Raw genomic sequence first — 20,334 nt, 5'->3', positions numbered from 1 at the left:
CTCTGAACTGTCTTCCAGACAAAGCTTCAGCTGGTCCACCGTACTTTTGGTCTGCTTTGCTCCTTTTGTTGCATGCCATTGATTGCCTTGTGCATCCTCTGGCTGTGATCCCACCAGATCCAAGAAAATCCTGGATCGCTCTGGTTTTCTGCCCATTGATGAACGTTTGTTGTTTTTTGCTTTCTCGGTGCGGATGCCACGGGGTAAGTAATTATCAAAGTTCCCATCCGTGGTCATCCTCCAGATCAAATCAACAATACCAGTATTCATGCCGATCCTAATGCCACTACCACACTTTCCTTTTTCCCTTTTTCTTAGTTAGTGTCCCATAAGGGTTTTTTGTACCTGCTACTCTTTGTTTCTAGAATCTAGCTATATGCTCCCATCGAGTGCCCATTGAATTCATGTATATAATAAAATCAACGTTAAACTGAGCTACATCCCCATCTCTTTCCGTTTTTCATCACTTTTTCCACCTTCCCCCCGGTAAAAAGTATTTCCTCACTATAAAAGCGGTTTATCTCGACAACAAACACTCCAACTAGCCTTCAGTGTACCAGTTTACTTGCATTTAGTCAACGTACATTGGTGTTATAACTTCCAGTTTGTTGACATCTTTTCATATTTTATTGAATCTCCAAAGTTTGATAGAAATATTTTCAGCCATGCAACAATAATCAGCAATCTATGGATTTGAATCAGCTCATCCAAACTGTTCAAGAACAACAGCAACAACTGGTCTCTCTCACGAGCGAGTACAGCAACATGACAATCTCCTTGCTCGCCTGGACCTTTTGGAAAAGGAAAATGGAGAATTGAAAATCAGTTACAAGCCAAGGACCTTGCAATTGAAAAATTACAGGGCCAACTCTCATCCCGCCGCACCAATCAAGGTGCTCTTTCCAGCTCTCAGGTAACACCACCCCAAGAGCTTGTTACTACTCACCAACCCGATGCTACTCAAGGTAGCTACGCATCTGCTGCCCGTAAAGGTGCTCAACATCGTGACCCTGCCCGTACTACCAAGCGACGTCTTGCTGCAGGTCGCATGTTCCAAACCACCACCACCAAAGGTCAACAAGGATACCAGTATGTGTATCTAGCCGCTCTGGTAAAATCCTGCGCTCTGAGGTTCGTTACCAACTTCGCCGAGCTGGTATTGATACTGGCCGTGTGTTAGACATCTGTTTCCCTGCCACTGGCGTCATTGCATCTTGCTCCACATCCCATATGTTGAGGAATTTCTTGCCTGTATGCGCAAATGTGAAGCTGATCACATTGAAAACTTTCAACCTTTGGATCCCAACAACATTGCTGATCCCAAATATGCTGATCTTGCCATTGAAGAGCGTGAGCAATTGATCTATGAATTCACCAACACCCGTGCTCTGCAAACCCTCTCTTTCCTTCGTCCACTCAACGTTAGTGGTGTTGGCAAATACTTTGTCTCTGCTGGCTGGATCTCTCAAGAAGAGCTAGATATAGCCGTCTCTGAAGCTATCGGTCGTCTTGCCGAGAAGGAGCCCAAAAAGGCTAAATTCTTGTTCAAGCGTCAAAAGGAAGATCATGACAGCAATGGCTCTGCTATGGAACTCTAATGAGTAACATAGCTACTAGTCATACTCCCAATAACAACCCAGTCCACTCCTTTCAAGTCTCTCTCTCCCTTTGGAATGCCAATGGTCTACGTCAATCAACGGTACATGATGTTCTCCATCATGTTCAGAACACTCATGTACTGCTTGTCACTGAAACCTGGCTAACCTCTGGTTCTTTCCCTACTAACTGGTCTCAATTCCACCTCTATGGCTCTAAAGTACCTGGTGCATTTAACCGTGGTTCTGGCGGCATTACTGCCTTTGTCTCTCCTTCCTGTCCTTTCTCTGTCTCTCAACTTCCGTCTTACAATGCACACACTTTGTCCCTTAAGGTTGGCACCCTTACGGTTCATTGTGTGTATCTGCCTCCACCCTTATCTTCGGATAAGGTGCTCTCGCTTCTTCGCTCGTTACCCGTAACCGGTGATACCATCCTTTGTGGTGATTTCAATGCTCGCTTTGGATCTCTACTGGGTGATACTAATGCTAATCCTCGTGGTACCTCACTACTTCCATGGCTGGAGGAGTCCTCTTTTCCATTCTCAATGAGTCTTTAGCATTTGGTACACCCACATTCACAACTTTTCGACGTCAACAAGAGGTTCATAGCATCATTTGATCTGTTTCTTACAAACATTGGCGAGGCTGCTCTGTTACATCCTCAACTGGTGGTTGAATCTGATCTGTCTCTTGGCTCTGATCATCGGCTGATGGTACTTACTTTCGAGTATGTGCCGCCTCCTGATGATACTCTTGGTTCTGGTAGCTCTGGTGGTTTGGCCCCTAGACGGCAATGGAAGCTCTCGAAATTGAGGAAAAAGCGGCCTTTGGGCTTGCTTCGTGAATCCTTTCGATCTTCTGTTGCTCCTTTGGTTGGTTCTCTCTCTGGTTTGGTGTCTGCTCCTCCTGGTGTTTGTCCAGATATTGATGCACTCAACGATTCTTTGAATCAATGTTTGTATGAATCTCTGGATAGCTCAATTGGTGTGAAATCTGGTCGTCCTGGCCACTGGAAAAAGTACTGGACACAGGAAATTGAGGATGCTGCTCGTGAAAGAGATACTATGTATAGTAGATGGAGGTGGGCAAGTCGTTTTGCCAAAGTCGAAACATGGAATCTCTATCAAGCTGCTCACAGGCGTTTTCGTTCTCTTGTACAAGCTGCTAAGCGTCGATCGTGGAATCAGTTTTGCTCTGATTTAGAAAAGGACTTTTCGAAAGCCACTGCTGCAATCAAGCGCATTAAAAGAAACAAGGAATGCTCTGCAACGTACAGTCATCCAGACGGTCCAACTGCCTCTGTCAACACAATGGCGTCCCATCTTGCCTCAGTCTATGATGGCTCTTTGTTGAATAATGCGTCTCGCCCTACTGCTCCCCAAGTGAACAACTCTGATTTGCCTTACGCTGTGCCTACTGATCTGTCTCTGTTTGATGCTGATATACTTGTCGCTCTCATTAAGCGTTTGCCAAATGGGAAAGCTCCTGGTCCTGATCATCTGAAAGCTGAAATGCTGAAGGCTCTAGCATCTGACATTGCACCCGTATTGTCTCTGCTCTTTACACTCTGCTCTCAGTGGTCGTATACACCAGCTCTATGGCGACATGCTCAAGTCTTTCCCATTTACAAGAAAGGTGATGTATCTGATCCTGCAAACTTTCGTCCAATTTCGCTTACTTCGGTGATGCGTAAATTGTTCGAATTCTCTCTGATGCCTGCTCTTGATGAACATTCGCCTGCACTTGATGTTGCTCAAGGTGGTTTTCGCCCACAGCGTAGTCCTCTGGATCAAGCCCTCTGTTTACATGACTTGATGCACGACTACTTCCTCACCCACCATCACTATCCTGTGGTGGCTTTCCTGGACATCAAGTCAGCGTATGATACCGTGGATCGTCGAGTGATTTGGGATGCTCTCTCTCGTTCTTCTCTGCCTCGTTCAGTTCTCAGTTTGCTCATCCACATGTTCGATGATGTACTCGTGTCTGTGTTGATTGCAAATCACACCTCTGTTCCCTTTTCGCCTGCTACTGGCGTATTGCAGGGTTCAGTGCTCAGCCCTCACTTGTACTCTTTGTACATCAACTCTCTGCCTGCTCTTCTTCGTTCTGCTGTCAGTCGCGGTACTATGGTATCACCACCTGGGATGCCTAGTGTTTGCGTGAATAGCCTGCTCTTTGCTGATGATGTAGCCATATTTGGCTCTCGTACTGATGTGCAAACCATGTTGGATGTCGCTTCAGATCACTCGTTCTCTCTTGGCTACAGATGGAAACCATCAAAATGTGCTGTACTTTGTGCTCCCACTGCCTCTACTCGTCATCCATTGTCCCTATACGGTGAACCTCTTCCTGTGGTAGAGGAATTCACGTATCTTGGTATGCCGTTTAGATATAAAGGTCTGTATGCCCCTGGGATTCTCAATCTGCGTGCTTCTGGTGCTATCAAGACAATGGCATTGTTGAATTCGGTTGGTGTCAATCGAAATGGTTTTTCTCTGTTGCTTTGTGCTCGTTTGTATAAAAGCTTTATTCGACCCAAGCTGGAATACGGCTTAGCAATATCGCATCTCTCTTTCCGTGACTTCAAGGCTCTTGATGCTCTGCAAAATCGATTGGTTGGTATGTTTGTTGGTAGTACATGGTACAATGTTGCCAAACATTTGACCTGTATTCCCAGCATGAAGCATCGATATAACGTTCTGACAACACGTTATGCTCTTCGTGCTGATACTCTTCCTGATGATTGCTTGTTGGTTCTGCTTCGTCGTGGCTTACTGTACACTCGTCTAGACAGATTTATTTGTCAAAACCCGTTGTATCTGACACTATCTGATCCGCCGCCATTCACCACTGCTGGTCTTACTGAAATCTTCGATTCGTATTGGCAAGATCAAGTGGATCGTCAACTTGCTACCGCTGCTGCTACTGGTGCTCAGACTCTCCTTCGTGCTTGTCGTCCGTCTGTCTCTCGTCCAGATCCCATTCTGTATCTGCCTATTGGTCGATCTGCTCGTAGTCGTCTTGTGCGGTGGCGTCTTGGACGTTTCACCAACATGCGTGAAGAATGTCCGTGCACTACCGGTGAGTTTATCTCCCGAGATCACTTTCTGACATGTCGTGCTCTGGATCGTACCTTTTTTGATGCTTTGCCACCTGCTCCACCTGGTGTACATCGCATTGACCATGCTCTGAACTGTCTTCCAGACAAAGCTTCAGCTGGTCCACCGTACTTTTGGTCTGCTTTGCTCCTTTTGTTGCATGCCATTGATTGCCTTGTGCATCCTCTGGCTGTGATCCCACCAGATCCAGATCCTGGATCGCTCTGGTTTTCTGCTCATTGATGAACGTTTGTTGTTTTTGCTTTCTCGGTGCGATGCCACGGTGGTAAGTAATTATCAAAGTTCCCATCCGTTGGTCATTCCTCCAGATCAAATCAACAATACCAGTATTCATGCCGTCCCTTTGCCACTACCACACTTTCCTTTTTCCCTTTTCTTAGTTAGTGTCCCCATAAGGGTTTTTTGTACCTGCTACTCTTTTGTTTCTAGAATTCTAGGCTAATGCTCCCATCGAGTGCCCATTGAATTCATGTATATAATAAAAATCAACGTTAAACTGAGCTACATCCCCACATCCCCACCCTTCTTTCGCTTTTGAAATTTTATATTACGTTCCGCCAAAAATTCAGGTACCACGTGATTAGAAAATTCCAATAAGTGTATCCAAGCAGTAGTAAACAAAGCAGTAATCACCAAACGAGCATACATTAAGTGCCTAGTACTTGAAGTATAACCTGTGAAAACCTCAGCTCGATTGAACAGATATTCATCTTTTTTGAAAAACCCACAAAAAACATCATATTTTTCTTTCGACATCTCAACACCTTTGTATCGATCAACAATGACAATGGACACCGATACACCAGCTACTCTCATGTCGCAGATGGATCTGCAGAGACTAGTATTGACCATGCAACAGGACATCTCTGCCCACAACAGTGCTTTGCAAGAGCTAAATGCCTTGAAAACCACTATTTTGAATCTCCAAAAACAAAATGAATCCCTGACCCAAGAGAATGAGCGTCTGCGTCAGCAACTCAACTCTCAACAAGGTTCCACAACCACTCAAGCGCAACCCAAATCAGGTATTCAACAGCAACCCAAACCTCATTCTTCAGCTACTCAATCCACGCAACAAGCACCCAATGCCACCAAAAAGACTCCCAACAACTCTTGGACCGAAGTAATCAAACGTTCCAAAAAGGTTCGCAACCCTGCCGATGTAACTGACAAACATCGCCAAGCTATTACTCGTGGTTTTAACTTGGCTCCTGAAGGGCCCAAAGGCTACACAACGGTGTACTTTAACCGCTCTCGCCGCTTCACTCGCACTGAAGTCCGCAACAACTTGCATCTGATCAAAGCTGATGCTTCTCGTATCATTGATGTAACGTTCCCTGCTAGAAACATCATTGGCGTCCTAGTCCATTTGCAATACAAGGACAACCTCGTCTCCATTCTCACCAAGAACAACATCAATGTTGTGGAAGGCTTTGATCCTACTGATCCCAAACACCTCGCTGACCCCAAGTTTAAAGAGATGTCCCTCTCTAAGCGTGAGGATGCTGCCTTTGACCTGCAAATCAATCGTTGTGCCAAGTCTCTTGTCTACCTTGCCAATCGTCGTTCTCGTCTTTTTGCTTCTGTTGCTAATCACTTTTTGGAAAATGGTTGGACCACCACTGAATACATTGATTCTGTCGCCCCTGTCAATAACATCTTTGGCTCTTCTGGTTTCAAGAAAAGCTTTGGCTCATCTGATGTTGACATGTCTGATTCCGACGAAGAAGAGTATTAATGATTGAGAGTCCTCTCAGTCATTATACATCCTCCTCGCTCCCTGACCATCCTCTCTCTGCTTCTAATCCGTCCTCATCAATACCAACTATACTCAATAACACTATACCTACTACTCCTCCTCCTCCTACAGCTTTGGCTCCAGTCATTAATAGCGCTTCTCAACTCACTCCACTCACCATTGGCCTCTGGAACGCTCGCGGTCTCAGAGATACCACCATTGATGATGTTCTCCGTTATTGCCAATCCTTCTCTGTGCTGTTCATTACCGAAACATGGCTGAACCGCCATCCCATCCGACTACCCACCAATTGGCAGCAATTCCACTTACCTGGCGTCACTGTCGCAGGCGGTGGTCGTGGCTCTCGTGGCATTACATGCTTAATCAACCCTTCCTGTCCCCTTACAGCATTCCAGACGCCTTTGCCCTCTGCTCTTCAAGAGTTTGCTTTGGGTATTCAACTTGGTCGTGAACTTCGGCTCATTTGTCTGTATATACCACCTGAGCAAGCGGATCTCTATACTGAAAATGTCTCTTCCATCCTGAATGCGATCCCGTTGGATCATGACACAATCATCTGTGGCGATCTGAATGCCCGCATGGGTAGCTTTGTTGGTGACTCCTCTACAAATAACCGTGGTCGTCTACTTCAAGAGTACTGTGCCGATAATCAATTAAACGTTTTGAACTGTCAATTAGCCCACTCTACACCTACCTTTGAGGACCGTCGTAGTGGGCGGAATGTAAGTAGCATTGTCGATTACTACATCTCAAATGTAGAATCACTTTCCTTTGCCTCTCTGGATACCTCATCTCCACCTTCTTCCTCCTCAATTAGTATTTACTCTGACTTGTCTTTGGGATCTGATCATAAACTGATGTCTCTGACGTTTGATTACCACTCAAACGAACCTGCTCTTGCTATGCCTGCTACGCCATCACCATCACCTCGTCTCCTATGGAAGCTCTCACGTCTACAAGAAACGGATGTACGCAATTTGTATGCACAACGCTTTACAGCCCTCTCTCAACCGTTGCTACAACAGCTGATCTCGCTTGTGCGCTCACCACCTGATACACAACCTCCAATTGATGCCCTCAACAGTGATCTCACCAATTGCATATATCAGGCACTGGATGAATCCGTTACTCGGCAATCCCAGCGACCCAACTTTTGGAAGAAATTCTGGACCCTCGATCTTCAACGGCTCTGTGATCATCGTGAAGCTCTCTATCGTAAATATCGTCGTTGTCCCGCTTCATTGGACAAGGCATATTGGTGGAATCAACATGTGGAAGCACATCAAAAGTTCAAACAAGCCCTTCGTAGAGCTAAACAGGTTTCGTGGCACGCATTCTGTGAATCTTTATTCAAGCAAGACTTTTCAAAGGCCATGTCAAAAATCAAGTTGATCAAATCCAGACGACAAAGACAATCAGGGTATCTACATGTGGACGGTGCTCAAGCTGGTGCTAATGCTATGCGTGATCACCTTGCTACCATTTATGCTGGATCCAATCTCCCAACAAATCGACCTCCATGCCCTTTTGCTACACATGGTAGACATCTGCCATATGGTGTTCCTCCTCCTCAGTCAGCCTCCCATCTTGGTGGTACTCGTCTGGCAAATGGTGACATCAGTACATTGAATCCGCATGCTTCTCCTTTCATCCCATCATACCTCTCACATAGAACTCTACCACATGATGACTCTGACCCAACACGTCGTGTTGTCTCAGCATCGGTCCACAACGAAGCTTTTGACGAGATTATTAGTATTGACCATATCATTCAGCAGATCAAGTCGTTGCCATACCGTAAAGCACCTGGCCGTGATTCAATTCGTGGTGAAATGCTGAAACCCATTCAGAAACCACTTGCCACTGTTCTGTCATACCTCTTTGCTCTGACCTATCAATGGTCTTACACACCAGCGGATTGGCGTCATGGTAATGTTTGTAGCATCTACAAGAAGGGGCCTGTCACGGAGGCATCAAGCTTTCGGCCCATCTCATTGACTAGTACACTGAGAAAACTCTTTGAAATGTGCCTTGCTCCCCTTGTCCTCACCATTTCACCACCATTAGATGTAGCCCAGAATGGTTTCCGATCCGCAAGAAGTGCACTTGATAGTGCTCTTAGTCTCCAAGACTTAATGAAAGTCTACCAGAACCAACACTACCACTGGCCAACTGTGTGCTTCCTTGATATCAAGAGTGCCTATGATGTTGTTGATCGCCGTGTGATCTGGAATTCGCTGCTCTCTGCCAATGCTCCAATGCCACTTGTCTCATTGCTCTCCAATTTGTTTGACGATGTTTCCATTTCAGTGCTGAATCAGCAATGCGTGTCCCAAGAACTCTCACTGCATACTGGATTGCTTCAAGGCTCCACCCTTAGTCCCCACTTATTCAGTATCTTTATCAACTCACTGCCAGCTTTGTTGCGTCAAGCTGCATCGTCCTCCACCACTCGTGTCATGTCAACATCACCATCATGTGCTCCCTCTCCTCTTTGGTCCGTCATAACACCCACTCATGCTACTAATATTGCTATTAATGCTTTATTATATGCTGATGATGTTGCTATTCTAGGTTCTGCTCGTGAAGTAAAACAGATGCTGACACTAGCTGAATCACATTCCCTTGCACTTGGGTATCGCTGGGCTCCTGCCAAATGTGCTATCATCAATCCACCGTCCTCCACCTCATCTACCTTTGTTGACCTGACCTTGTATGGAGAATCTCTTCCTGTTGTCGATGAATTTGTGTATCTCGGTATTCCATTTGACCGCAAGGGCATCTGCACAGCATCTATTGTCAAGAAATGTCAGCGTGGTACCATGGCTTCGATGGCTCAGCTTAACTCCATTGGATGCAATCGTTCTGGCTTCCCTCTGCTCTTCTCCACCAAATTGTATGCTTCATTCATCAGACCCAAACTGGAATATGGTATTGGCATTGCCAATATGCGTGTTGCTGATTTCAAGGCTCTTGAAAAGGTCCAAGATACGTGCCTCCGCATGATATTTGGTGGCCATCGTGCTGCTTCCACCATGGTGTTTCGACACATGACAAATCTGCCTCTGATGCGACAACGTGCTGCTATACTGGTGACTCAATTCTGCTTGCGCTCACAATTCCTCCCAGAAGATGGCCTGCTGATACTGCTCTCTGATTCTCTACCTGGTTCATCTTTGAAAAGATTAAAAAAGCAACACATGGCTGCCCGCGCGCTTGATGAAGTACCTTTTGCAAATCAACGTCACATGAAACAATGGTTCCTTGCTGAACGCCAACATTGGCACGCTGAGTTCCTGACAAAAACAGACATGGTGCTGATCCGTGCTTGCCGACCCACTATTGGCATTGATCCTGTTATGTATGTACCTGCCAGTCGTCCTTGTCGTAGTCGTCTTATTCGTTATAGAATGGGATGGCTTCCGGGTAAGCCACGACCTTGTGCATGCAATGAAGATCATACATCCCGTCGCCATCTACATGAATGCCCCACTTTGCCACCTACTTTGCTTCTGTCTCTTCCTGTTCCGCCTGCTGACTTCACCGGCACCATCATTGACCATGCTTTGAACTTGATTCCATCCTCCTCATCTCCTTCCAACTGTCCACCCTGGTGGTCTGATCTCTGTACCTTGCTGTGGCATTTTGACCAGCTCTGTAATCCCGATGGCGATTACACAACGGATCCAGTTCCAGGACAAGTGTGGGCTTCCCCGGCCTAACATGCGTCTACTGACATCCTGCTCTGTGGTGAACCGATTGTGATCTGCTTCCTCTGTTTGCCCCTCCACTGCTACACTCTTTTACGCACGATGCGAGGGAATTCATGTTGTCTTTGATCTTTCTTATTAGCCATGTGCCTCCCACCCACCACCCAGACAATTCAAATATTGCATAGCGTTCCTGAAATATTTGTCGCTCCCTGAATCCCAGAACCTTGGTTCTGACACTTCCTCACGTTCGCCTCCCAAGTGCTAGCAATAATGATCAAAAGATCGAATGCATTTAGCCTTTACTTTATTAATTTCTTCTTGCTTTTAATAAACACATACATTTTCGCCTGAGCTACATCCCCATCTCTTTCCGTTTTTCATCACTTTTTGCCACCTTCCCCCGGTAAAAAGTATTTCCTCACTATAAAAGCGGTTTATCTCGACAACAAACACTCCAACTAGCCTTCAGTTGTACCAGTTTACTTGCATTTAGTCAACGTACATTGTGTTATAACTTCCAGTTTGTTGGACATCTTTTTCATATTTTATTGAATCTCCAAAGTTTGATAGAATATTTTCAGCCATGCTCAACAATAATCAGCAATCTATGGATTTGAATCAGCTCATCCAAACTGTTCAACAACAACAGCAACAACTGGTCTCTCTCACCGAGCGAGTACAGCAACATGACAATCTCCTTGCTCGCCTGGACCTTTTGGAAAAGGAAAATGGAGAATTGAAAAATCAGTTACAGGCCAAGGACCTTGCAATTGAAAAATTACAGGGCCAACTCTCATCCCGCCGCACCAATCAAGGTGCTCTTTCCAGCTCTCAGGTAACACCACCCCAAGAGCTTGTTACTACTCACCAACCCGATGCTACTCAAGGTAGCTACGCATCTGCTGCCCGTAAAGGTGCTCAACATCGTGACCCTGCCCGTACTACCAAGCGACGTCTTGCTGCAGGTCGTATGTTCCAAACCGCCACCACAAAAGGTCAACAAGGATACCAGTATGTGTATCTGGGCCGTTCTGGTAAAATCCTGCGCTCTGAGGTTCGTTACCAACTTCGCCGAGCTGGTATTGATACTGGCCGTGTGTTAGACATCTGTTTCCCTGCCACTGGCGTCATTGGCATCTTGCTCCACATCCAATATGTAGAGGAGTTTCTCGCCTGTATGCGCAAATGTGAAGCTGATCACATTGAAAACTTTCAACCCTTGGATCCCAACAACATTGCTGATCCCAAATATGCTGATCTTGCCATTGAAGAGCGTGAGCAATTGATCTATGAATTCACCAACACCCGTGCTCTGCAAACCCTCTCTTTCCTTCGTCCACTCAACGTTAGTGGTGTTGGCAAATACTTTGTCTCTGCTGGCTGGATCTCTCAAGAAGAGCTAGATATAGCCGTCTCTGAAGCTATCGGTCGTCTTGCCGAGAAGGAGCCCAAAAAGGCTAAATTCTTGTTCAAGCGTCAAAAGGACGATCATGACAGCAATGGCTCTGCTATGGAACTCTAATGAGTAACATAGCTACTAGTCATACTCCCAATAACAACCCAGTCCACTCCTTTCAAGTCTCTCTCTCCCTTTGGAATGCCAATGGTCTACGTCAATCAACGGTACATGATGTTCTCCATCATGTTCAGAACACTCATGTACTGCTTGTCACTGAAACCTGGCTGACCTCTGGTTCTTTCCCTACTAACTGGTCTCAATTCCACCTCTATGGCTCTAAAGTACCTGGTGCATTTAACCGTGGTTCTGGTGGCATTACTGCCTTTGTCTCTCCTTCCTGTCCTTTCTCTGTCTCTCAACTTCCGTCTTACAATGCACACACTTTGTCCCTTAAGGTTGGCACCCTTACGGTTCATTGTGTGTATCTGCCTCCACCCTTATCTTCGGATAAGGTGCTCTCGCTTCTTCGCTCGTTACCCGTAACCAGTGATACCATCCTTTGTGGTGATTTCAATGCTCGCTTTGGATCTCTACTGGGTGATACTAATGCTAATCCTCGTGGCACCTCACTACTGCCATGGCTGGAGGAGTCCTCTTTATCCATTCTCAATGAGTCTTTAGCATTCGGTACACCCACATTCACAACTTTTCGACGTCAACAAGAGGTTCATAGCATCATTGATCTGTTTCTTACAAACATTGGCGAGGCTGCTCTGTTACATCCTCAACTGGTGGTTGAATCTGATCTGTCTCTTGGCTCTGATCATCGGCTGATGGTACTTACTTTCGAGTATGTGCCCCCTCCCGATGATACTCTTGGTTCTGGTAGCTCTGGTGGTTTGGCCCCTAGACGGCAATGGAAGCTCTCGAAATTGAGGAAAAAGCGGCCTTTGGGCTTGCTTCGTGAATCCTTTCGATCTTCTGTTGCTCCTTTGGTTGGTTCTCTCTCTGGTTTGGTGTCTGCTCCCCCTGGTGTTTGTCCAGATATTGATGCAATCAACGATTCTTTGAATCAATGTTTGTATGAATCTCTGGATAGCTCAATTGGTGTGAAATCTGGCCGTCCTGGCCACTGGAAAAAGTACTGGACACAGGAAATTGAGGATGCTGCTCGTGAAAGAGATACTATGTACAGTAGATGGAGGTGGGCAAGTCGTTTTGCCAAAGTCGAAACATGGAATCTCTATCAAGCTGCTCACAGGCGTTTTCGTTCTCTTGTACAAGCTGCTAAGCGTCGATCGTGGAATCAGTTTTGCTCTGATTTGGAAAAGGATTTTTCGAAAGCTACTGCTGCAATCAAGCGCATTAAAAGAAACAAGGAATGCTCTGCAACGTACAGTCATCCAGACGGTCCAACTGCCTCTGTCAACACAATGGCGTCCCATCTTGCCTCTGTCTATGATGGCTCCCTGTTGAATAATGCGTCTCGCCTTGCTGCTCCGTCCAATTTCTCTGATTTGCCTTATGATGTGTCCACCGCTGATTTGGGTCTATTTGATGCTGATACACTTGTCTCCCTCATTAAGCGTTTGCCAAATGGAAAAGCTCCTGGTCCTGATCATTTGAAAGCTGAAATGCTGAAGGCTCTAGCATCTGACATTGCACCCGTATTGTCTCTGCTCTTTACACTCTGCTCTCAGTGGTCGTATACACCAACCCTATGGCGACATGCTCAAGTCTTCCCCATTCACAAAAAGGGTGATGCCTCTGATCCAGCTAATTTTCGTCCAATTTCGCTTACTTCGGTGATGCGTAAATTGTTCGAATTCTCTCTGATGCCTGCTCTCGATGAACATTCGCCTGCACTTGATGAAGCTCAAGGTGGTTTTCGCCCACAGCGTAGTCCTCTGGATCAAGCCCTCTGTTTACATGACTTGATGCACGACTACTTCCTCACCCATCACCACTATCCTGTGGTTGCTTTCCTGGACATCAAATCAGCGTATGATACCGTGGATCGTCGAGTGATTTGGGATGCTCTCTCTCGTTCTTCTCTGCCTCGTTCAGTTCTCAGTTTGCTCATCCACATGTTCGATGATGTACTCGTGTCTGTGTTGATTGCAAATCACACCTCTGTTCCCTTTTCGCCTGCTACTGGCGTATTGCAGGGTTCAGTGCTCAGCCCTCACTTGTACTCTTTGTACATCAACTCTCTGCCTGCTCTTCTTCGTTCTGCTGTCAGTCGCGGTACTATGGTATCACCACCTGGGATGCCTAGTGTTTGCGTGAATAGCCTGCTCTTTGCTGATGATGTAGCCATATTTGGCTCTCGTACTGATGTGCAAACCATGTTGGATGTCGCTTCAGATCACTCGTTCTCTCTTGGCTACAGATGGAAACCATCAAAATGTGCTGTACTTTGTGCTCCAACAGCCTCTACTCGTCATCCATTGTCCCTATACGGTGAACCTCTTCCTGTGGTAGAGGAATTCATGTATCTTGGTATGCCGTTTAGATATAAAGGTCTGTATGCCCCTGGGATTCTCAATCTGCGTGCTTCTGGTGCTATCAAGACAATGGCATTGTTGAATTCGGTTGGTGTCAATCGAAATGGTTTTTCTCTGTTGCTTTGTGCTCGTTTGTATAAAAGCTTTATTCGACCCAAGCTGGAATACGGCTTAGCAATATCGCATCTCTCTTTCCGTGACTTCAAGGCTCTTGATGCTCTGCAAAATCGATTGGTTGGTATGTTTGTTGGTAGTACATGGTACAATGTTGCCAAACATTTGACCTGTATTCCCAGCATGAAGCATCGATATAATGTCCTGGCAACACGTTATGCTCTTCGTGCTGATACTCTTCCTGATGATTGCTTGTTGGTTCTGCTTCGTCGTGGCTTACTGTACACTCGTCTAGACAGATTTATTTGTCAAAACCCGTTGTATCTGACACTATCTGATCCGCCGCCATTCACCACTGCTGGTCTTACTGAAATCTTCGATTCGTATTGGCAAGATCAAGTGGATCGTCAACTTGCTACCGCTGCTGCTACTGGTGCTCAGACTCTCCTTCGTGCTTGTCGTCCGTCTGTCTCTCGTCCAGATCCCATTCTGTATCTGCCTATTGGTCGATCTGCTCGTAGTCGTCTTGTGCGGTGGCGTCTTGGACGTTTCACCAACATGCGTGAAGAATGTCCGTGCACTACCGGTGAGTTTATCTCCCGAGATCACTTTCTGACATGTCGTGCTCTGGATCATACTTTGTTTGATGCTTTGCCACCTGCTCCACCTGGTATCCATCGCATTGATCATGCTCTGAACTGTCTTCCAGACAAAGCTTCAGCTGGTCCACCGTACTTTTGGTCTGCTTTGCTCCTTTTGTTGCATGCCATTGATTGCCTTGTGCATCCTCTGGCTGTGATCCCACCAGATCCAGATCCTGGATCGCTCTGGTTTTCTGCTCATTGATGAACGTTTGTTGTTTTCGCTTTCTCGGTGCGATGCCACGGTGGTAAGTAATTATCAAAGTTCCCATCCGTTGGTCATTCCTCCAGATCAAATCAAAAATACCAGTATTCATGCCGCTCCTTTGCCACTACCACACTTTCCTTTTCCCTTTTTCTTAGTTAGTGTCCCCATAAGGGTTTTTTGTACCTGCTACTCTTTTGTTTCTAGAATTCTAGGCTAATGCTCCCATCGAGTGCCCATTGAATTCATGTATATAATAAAAATCAACGTTAAACTGAGCTACATCCCCATGGATGCTTGAATGGCTCACTTGGTTAGAGCTTCATGCGGAAGCAGTGAGTATGCCGAGAGGTCGTGGGTTCGAATCCCACCTTCGCATCCATATTTTCCGCCTTTCTAACCTGGCATGTTACTCGGTATTTGTGCTTGCACGTTTAGGTGTGCTGCGGTGCGTCTGGCCGGTTTCTACCTTGAGTCCTGTTCGTCTCCCCCGTCTTGCGGCGCGGCCATTGCCATTCTTCCTTCTGTTTCTCCTCTTCTCTGGTGGGTTTTGATGCCGTTTTCATTACTGGTCCCCTCCCTGTAACAGCTCCCCTCAACCTTTAATTTAAAAACATGCTTTTTCCCGCCGAATCACTGTTAGTCTTGCAACGTTATGATCATACCGATTCCACAGTTGACTACAATTGTAAATAAATAAAATCCAATAAACTGAGCTACATCCCCATCTCTTTCCGTTTTTCAACACTTTTTGCCACCGTTTTCGGAAAAAAGTTGTTCCAGACAAGAAAAAACGTATTTCCTCGATAACTACCAACTCCAACAACTCGAAATTACACAACTTTGCTTGCCTTTGGTAACAGTTTATTGTGTTATAGTTTCAAATTTGTCGAACACCTCCGTGATATTTTTTTAAAAATTTTCAAATTTATAAAAAAATATTCTCAGTCATGGCCACCAATCTACAGGGTATGGATATGAATCAGCTTCAAATGATTCTTAATCAGCTCCAAGAACAACTTACCTCGGTTACTGCTCGCGTCAACGAACATGATGGTCTTCTTGCTCGTTTAGATACTCTGGAAAAAGAGAATTCAGAGTTGAAAAAACTTTTACAGGACAAGGACCTTGCAATTCAAAAATTACAGGGTGCAGCCTCCGGTCACGTGGTCCCCTCTGGTTCGAGTCGGCCCACGGCGGTAGAAGGGTCAACCCTCAATACTACTACAGGCACTATGAATACTAAGGCTACTAAATCACCTAGTTATGCAAATGTCGCAAAGGCTGCTGCTATTCTTCCTGATCCTGCTACTGAAGCTAAGCAAGCTAAGAAGCGTCTTGCTATTGGTCGCGCCTTTACAACTGCTGCTCGTAAAGGTCCCCAAGGTTACCAATATGTTTATATTGGTAGATCTAAGAAGATTGCACGCTCTGAAGTTCGCTCTCTCTTGCGCAAAGCCGGCGTTGATTTGGGTCGTGTGCTTGACATCTGTTTCCCAGCATCCGATGTTATTGGCATCCTGGTGCATGTGCAATATGTTCAGGATTTTACTGCACTTTTGGAGGCTTGTGAGGCTGAATTCTTCTTCGACTTTGACCCTTTGGACCCTGCTAACATAGCTGATCCTAAGTATGACTCTTTGACTCTGGATCAACGTACTGCTTTGATCATGGAATTTACTGCTGCTCGGTGTCTGCAAACCTTAGCTTTCCTACGTCCCCTGAATGTCAGTGGTGTTGGTAAGTACTTTGTTGAGCAAGGCTGGATTTGTGACGAAGACCTTTCTGTTTCTGTTGGTGATGCCATTCAACGCTTTGCAAAGAAGGAACCCAAGAGGGCTAACTTCTTGTTCCGTCGCAAGATTAATGCTGACTCTGCCAATGAAGATTCTGCTATGGAACAATAATGTGTTCCACCACTGAGTCCTTGATACTGTATACCCAAAAAGATAACCCTGTCCACTCCTTATTTGTCTCTCTCTCTCTTTGGAATGCCAATGGTCTTCGTCAATCAGTGATTCACGATGTTCTCTCTCATGTCCTGGATACTCATGTCTTGCTGGTTACTGAAACCTGGCTAACTTCTGGCTCTTTTCCTACAGATTGGTCCCAATACCATCTTTACGGTTCGAAAGTACCTGGTGCCTTCAACCGTGGTTCTAGTGGTATTACTGCTTTTGTCTCTCCTTCCTGTCCTTACTCTGTCTATCAACTCCCATCCTATAATCCGCATACTTTGTCCCTTAAGGTTGGCTCCCTTACGGTTCATTGTGTATACTTACCTCCACCCTTATCATCTGATAAGGTGCTCTCGGCCCTTAGTTCATTACCTATGACTAGGGATACTATTCTATGTGGCGATTTCTATGCTCGGTTGGGTTCTCTCACTGGTGATGCTATCTCTAATGCTCGTGGTAATGCTCTCAAACCTTGGTTTGATGAACACTGCTTGTCTGTACTCAATGCGTCTTTGGCTTTTGGTGTTACGACGTACTCTTCTTTTCGGCAGCAACAAGAATTGAGTAGTATCATTGATTTGTTTTTGACAAATATTGGTGATGTTGCTTTGGTGAATCCTCAACTAGTGGTTGAGTCTGATCTGTCTCTTGGTTCTGACCATCGATTGATGTCACTTACTTTCGGGTATGTGCCACCTCTCGATGACACTGTGGCTCCTGGTGATTCTGTTCTGGCTCCTCGGCGGCAATGGAAGCTCTCGAAATTGACGAAAGAGAAGCCTTTGGGCTTACTCCGTGAATCCTTTCGATCTTCTGTTGCTCCTCTGGTTGGTACTCTTTCTGGTTTGGTGTCTGCTCCTCCTGGTGTTCGTCCAGATATTGATGCACTCAACGATTCTCTGAATCAATGTTTGTATGAATCTCTGGATAGTTCTATTGGTGTGAAATCTGGTCGTCCTGGCCATTGGAAGGAGTACTGGACGCAAGAAATTCAGGATGCTGCTACTGCACGTGATCACTCTTATAGTCAATGGAGGCATGCCTTTGGTATTGTCAAAGTTGAAAAATGATCCTTATACAAAATTGCGCATCGCAAGTTTCGCTCCCTGGTGCAAGCTGCAAAGCGAAGGTCCTGGAAACAGTTCTGTGGTATTCTAGAAAAGGATTTCTCAAAAGCTACTGCTGCTATCAAGCGCATCAAGCGTAACAAAGAGTCTTCTGCTACCTACAGTCATCCCGACGGTCCTGCTGCTTCTGTCACTGCTATGGGTTCTCATCTCGCTTCGGTGTATGATGGCTCTCTGCTTGCCACTGCTACTCGTCCTGCTGCTCCCCCCACTTTTGACTCTGTCCTGCCTTTTTGTGTGCCTGTGGATTTGTCACTGTTCGATGTTGATACTCTTGTATCTCACATTCAGCGGCTCCCAACGCATAAAGCTCCTGGTCCAGATCATATTAAAGCTGAGATGCTCAAGTCCTTGGTCTCTGAGATTGCTCCGGTGTTGTCTCTGTTGTTCACTCTGTGTTACCAATGGTCGTATACTCCTGCTCTCTGGCGCCAAGCCCAAGTCTTCCCCATTTTTAAGAAAGGTGATGCTTCTGATCCCGCCAACTATAGGCCTATTTCTCTGACTTCTGTTGTGCGCAAACTGTTTGAGTTCTCTCTCATGCCTGAGCTGGATGCCCATTCTCCTGCCCTTGACATTGCCCAAGGTGGTTTCCGCCCTCAACGTAGTCCTCTGGATCAAGCCCTCTGCTTGCATGACTTGATGCATGATTACTTTGTTGCGCACCGTCGTCGTCCTGTTGTCGCTTTCTTGGATATCAAGTCAGCATATGACACAGTCGATCGTCGTGTTATCTGGTCTGCTTTGGCTGGTTCTAGTCTTCCTCGTGCTGTTCTGGGTCTGTTGATCAACATGTTTGATGATGTGTCTGTCTCTGTCTTGATAGCTAATCACAACTCGACTGCTTTCTCTCCTGTCACTGGTGTTCTGCAAGGCTCAGTTCTCAGTCCTCACTTGTACTCGTTGTATATCAATTCTTTACCGAGTCTTTTGCGTTCTGGTGCTACTGGTGCTACTATGCTGCCTGTGCCTGGTGCTGATGCTCCTATTGCTATCAATAGTCTCCTGTTCGCTGATGATGTGGCTGTCTTTGGTTCAAAGTCTGAGGTTCAGCGTATGTTGGATCTTGCTGCTGGTCATTCTGTCTCTCTTGGATATAGGTGGAAGCCTTCCAAATGTGCTGTGCTTGGTACTGCTGCTGCTCTTGCTGGTTCTCCTCTGGTACTTTACAATGAAGCTCTGCCTGTCGTTGACGAATTTACATACCTTGGTATGCCATTCCGATACAAAGGCCTGCATGCTCCTGGTATTCTGTCTCTGCGTTCTGCTGGTGCTGTCAAGACCATGGCTCTGTTAAACTCTGTTGGTGTCAACCGCAATGGTTTCTCTTTGCTGCTCTCCTCTCGCCTGTACAGGACATTTATTCGTCCTAAGCTTGAATATGGTCTGGCCATCTCCCATCTCTCTGCTCGTGATTTTACTGCTATGGATACTTTGCAAAACCGACTTGTTGGCATGTTTGTGGGTAGTACTTGGGTTAATGTCGCCAAGCACATTACCTGTCTTCCCAGTATCAAACATCGCTACAATGTCCTGGCTACCCGTTTTGCTCTGCGTGCTGATACTCTGCCTGACGATTGTCTGCTGGTTCTGCTTCGTGCCCATTTGCACTATACAAGGTTGGACCGTTTTATATGTGAAAACCCTCTGTATCAGTCGCTGCCTGACCCTGTTCCTTCTTCTGCTGGCTTGCGTACTACCTTTGCTGCCTATTGGCAAGATCAGGTTGATCTCCAACTCTCTGCTGCTACTGTCACTGGTCGTCATACTTTGCTTCGTGCTTGTCGTCCTGACACCACAAGGCCTGATCCCATACTCTTTCTGCCTCTTGGTCGTATTGCCCGTAGTCGTTTGGTCCGCTGGCGTCTTGGCCGCTTTACTAACATGCGTGAGGAGTGTCCCTGTATGTCACCTGCAGGTGTCTACATCTCTCGTGATCACTTTATGTACTGTCGTGCTCTTGATCCTGCCTTGATCGATGCCTTGCCGCCTGCTCCACCTGGTGTGCACCGTATTGACCATGCTCTTAATTGCTTGCCCACTAATGCCTCTGCCGGTCCTCCTGATTTCTGGCCTGCTCTACTGAACCTGCTGTATGCTATCGATTGCCTTGTGCATCCTCTGGCTGTCATTGCTCCGGATCCAGATCCAGCGTCTCTTTGGTACTCCAGTACTGGTTGATCTGACAGGG

General features: G+C 46.2%; 7 protein-coding genes across 7 annotated transcripts; all 7 read left to right on the top strand.

The window, feature by feature from the left end:
- Window positions 1-687: 687 nt before the first annotated feature.
- Window positions 688-2,155, top strand: ATC70_006899 (uncharacterized protein; the record flags this gene model as incomplete). Its single annotated transcript, XM_064826167.1, has 4 exons — window positions 688-755; window positions 814-1,131; window positions 1,181-1,551; window positions 1,611-2,155. 4 exons carry the CDS (start codon window positions 688-690, stop codon window positions 2,153-2,155), a joined length of 1,302 nt encoding a protein of 433 aa, XP_064687681.1.
- Window positions 2,156-2,308: 153 nt separating this feature from the next.
- On the top strand, window positions 2,309-4,942 carry ATC70_006898 (uncharacterized protein; the record flags this gene model as incomplete). The annotated part of the gene is made up of 1 exon (XM_064826166.1): window positions 2,309-4,942. One exon carries the CDS (start codon window positions 2,309-2,311, stop codon window positions 4,940-4,942), a length of 2,634 nt encoding a protein of 877 aa, XP_064687680.1.
- Window positions 4,943-5,501: 559 nt separating this feature from the next.
- Window positions 5,502-10,201, top strand: ATC70_006897 (uncharacterized protein; the record flags this gene model as incomplete). The annotated part of the gene is made up of 2 exons (XM_064826165.1): window positions 5,502-6,430; window positions 6,478-10,201. 2 exons carry the CDS (start codon window positions 5,502-5,504, stop codon window positions 10,199-10,201), a joined length of 4,653 nt encoding a protein of 1,550 aa, XP_064687679.1.
- Window positions 10,202-10,775: 574 nt separating this feature from the next.
- Window positions 10,776-11,714, top strand: ACO2 (aconitate hydratase; the record flags this gene model as incomplete). The annotated part of the gene is made up of 1 exon (XM_064826164.1): window positions 10,776-11,714. One exon carries the CDS (start codon window positions 10,776-10,778, stop codon window positions 11,712-11,714), a length of 939 nt encoding a protein of 312 aa, XP_064687678.1.
- A 75-nt stretch (window positions 11,715-11,789) lies between these two features.
- Window positions 11,790-15,058, top strand: CTK1 (kinase subunit of RNA polymerase II carboxy-terminal domain kinase I; the record flags this gene model as incomplete). The annotated part of the gene is made up of 2 exons (XM_064826163.1): window positions 11,790-11,798; window positions 11,843-15,058. 2 exons carry the CDS (start codon window positions 11,790-11,792, stop codon window positions 15,056-15,058), a joined length of 3,225 nt encoding a protein of 1,074 aa, XP_064687677.1.
- Window positions 15,059-16,008: 950 nt separating this feature from the next.
- On the top strand, window positions 16,009-16,965 carry RPS18_3 (ribosomal 40S subunit protein S18B; the record flags this gene model as incomplete). The annotated part of the gene is made up of 1 exon (XM_064826162.1): window positions 16,009-16,965. The coding sequence occupies one exon, from the start codon at window positions 16,009-16,011 to the stop codon at window positions 16,963-16,965; it is 957 nt and encodes a 318-aa protein (XP_064687676.1).
- Window positions 16,966-17,390: 425 nt separating this feature from the next.
- RPS18_2 (ribosomal 40S subunit protein S18B) lies at window positions 17,391-20,324 on the top strand (the record flags this gene model as incomplete). Its single annotated transcript, XM_064826161.1, has 2 exons — window positions 17,391-18,074; window positions 18,114-20,324. 2 exons carry the CDS (start codon window positions 17,391-17,393, stop codon window positions 20,322-20,324), a joined length of 2,895 nt encoding a protein of 964 aa, XP_064687675.1.
- Window positions 20,325-20,334: the final 10 nt, after the last annotated feature.

This window comes from Mucor velutinosus (assembly GCF_035048745.1).
Source record: "Mucor velutinosus strain NIH1002 chromosome Unknown tig00001547, whole genome shotgun sequence".
NCBI classification, from domain to species: Eukaryota; Fungi; Mucoromycota; class Mucoromycetes; order Mucorales; family Mucoraceae; genus Mucor; species Mucor velutinosus.
The sequence above is the reverse complement of the archived record's forward strand: the minus strand, read 5'-3'. Positions and strand labels throughout refer to the sequence as shown.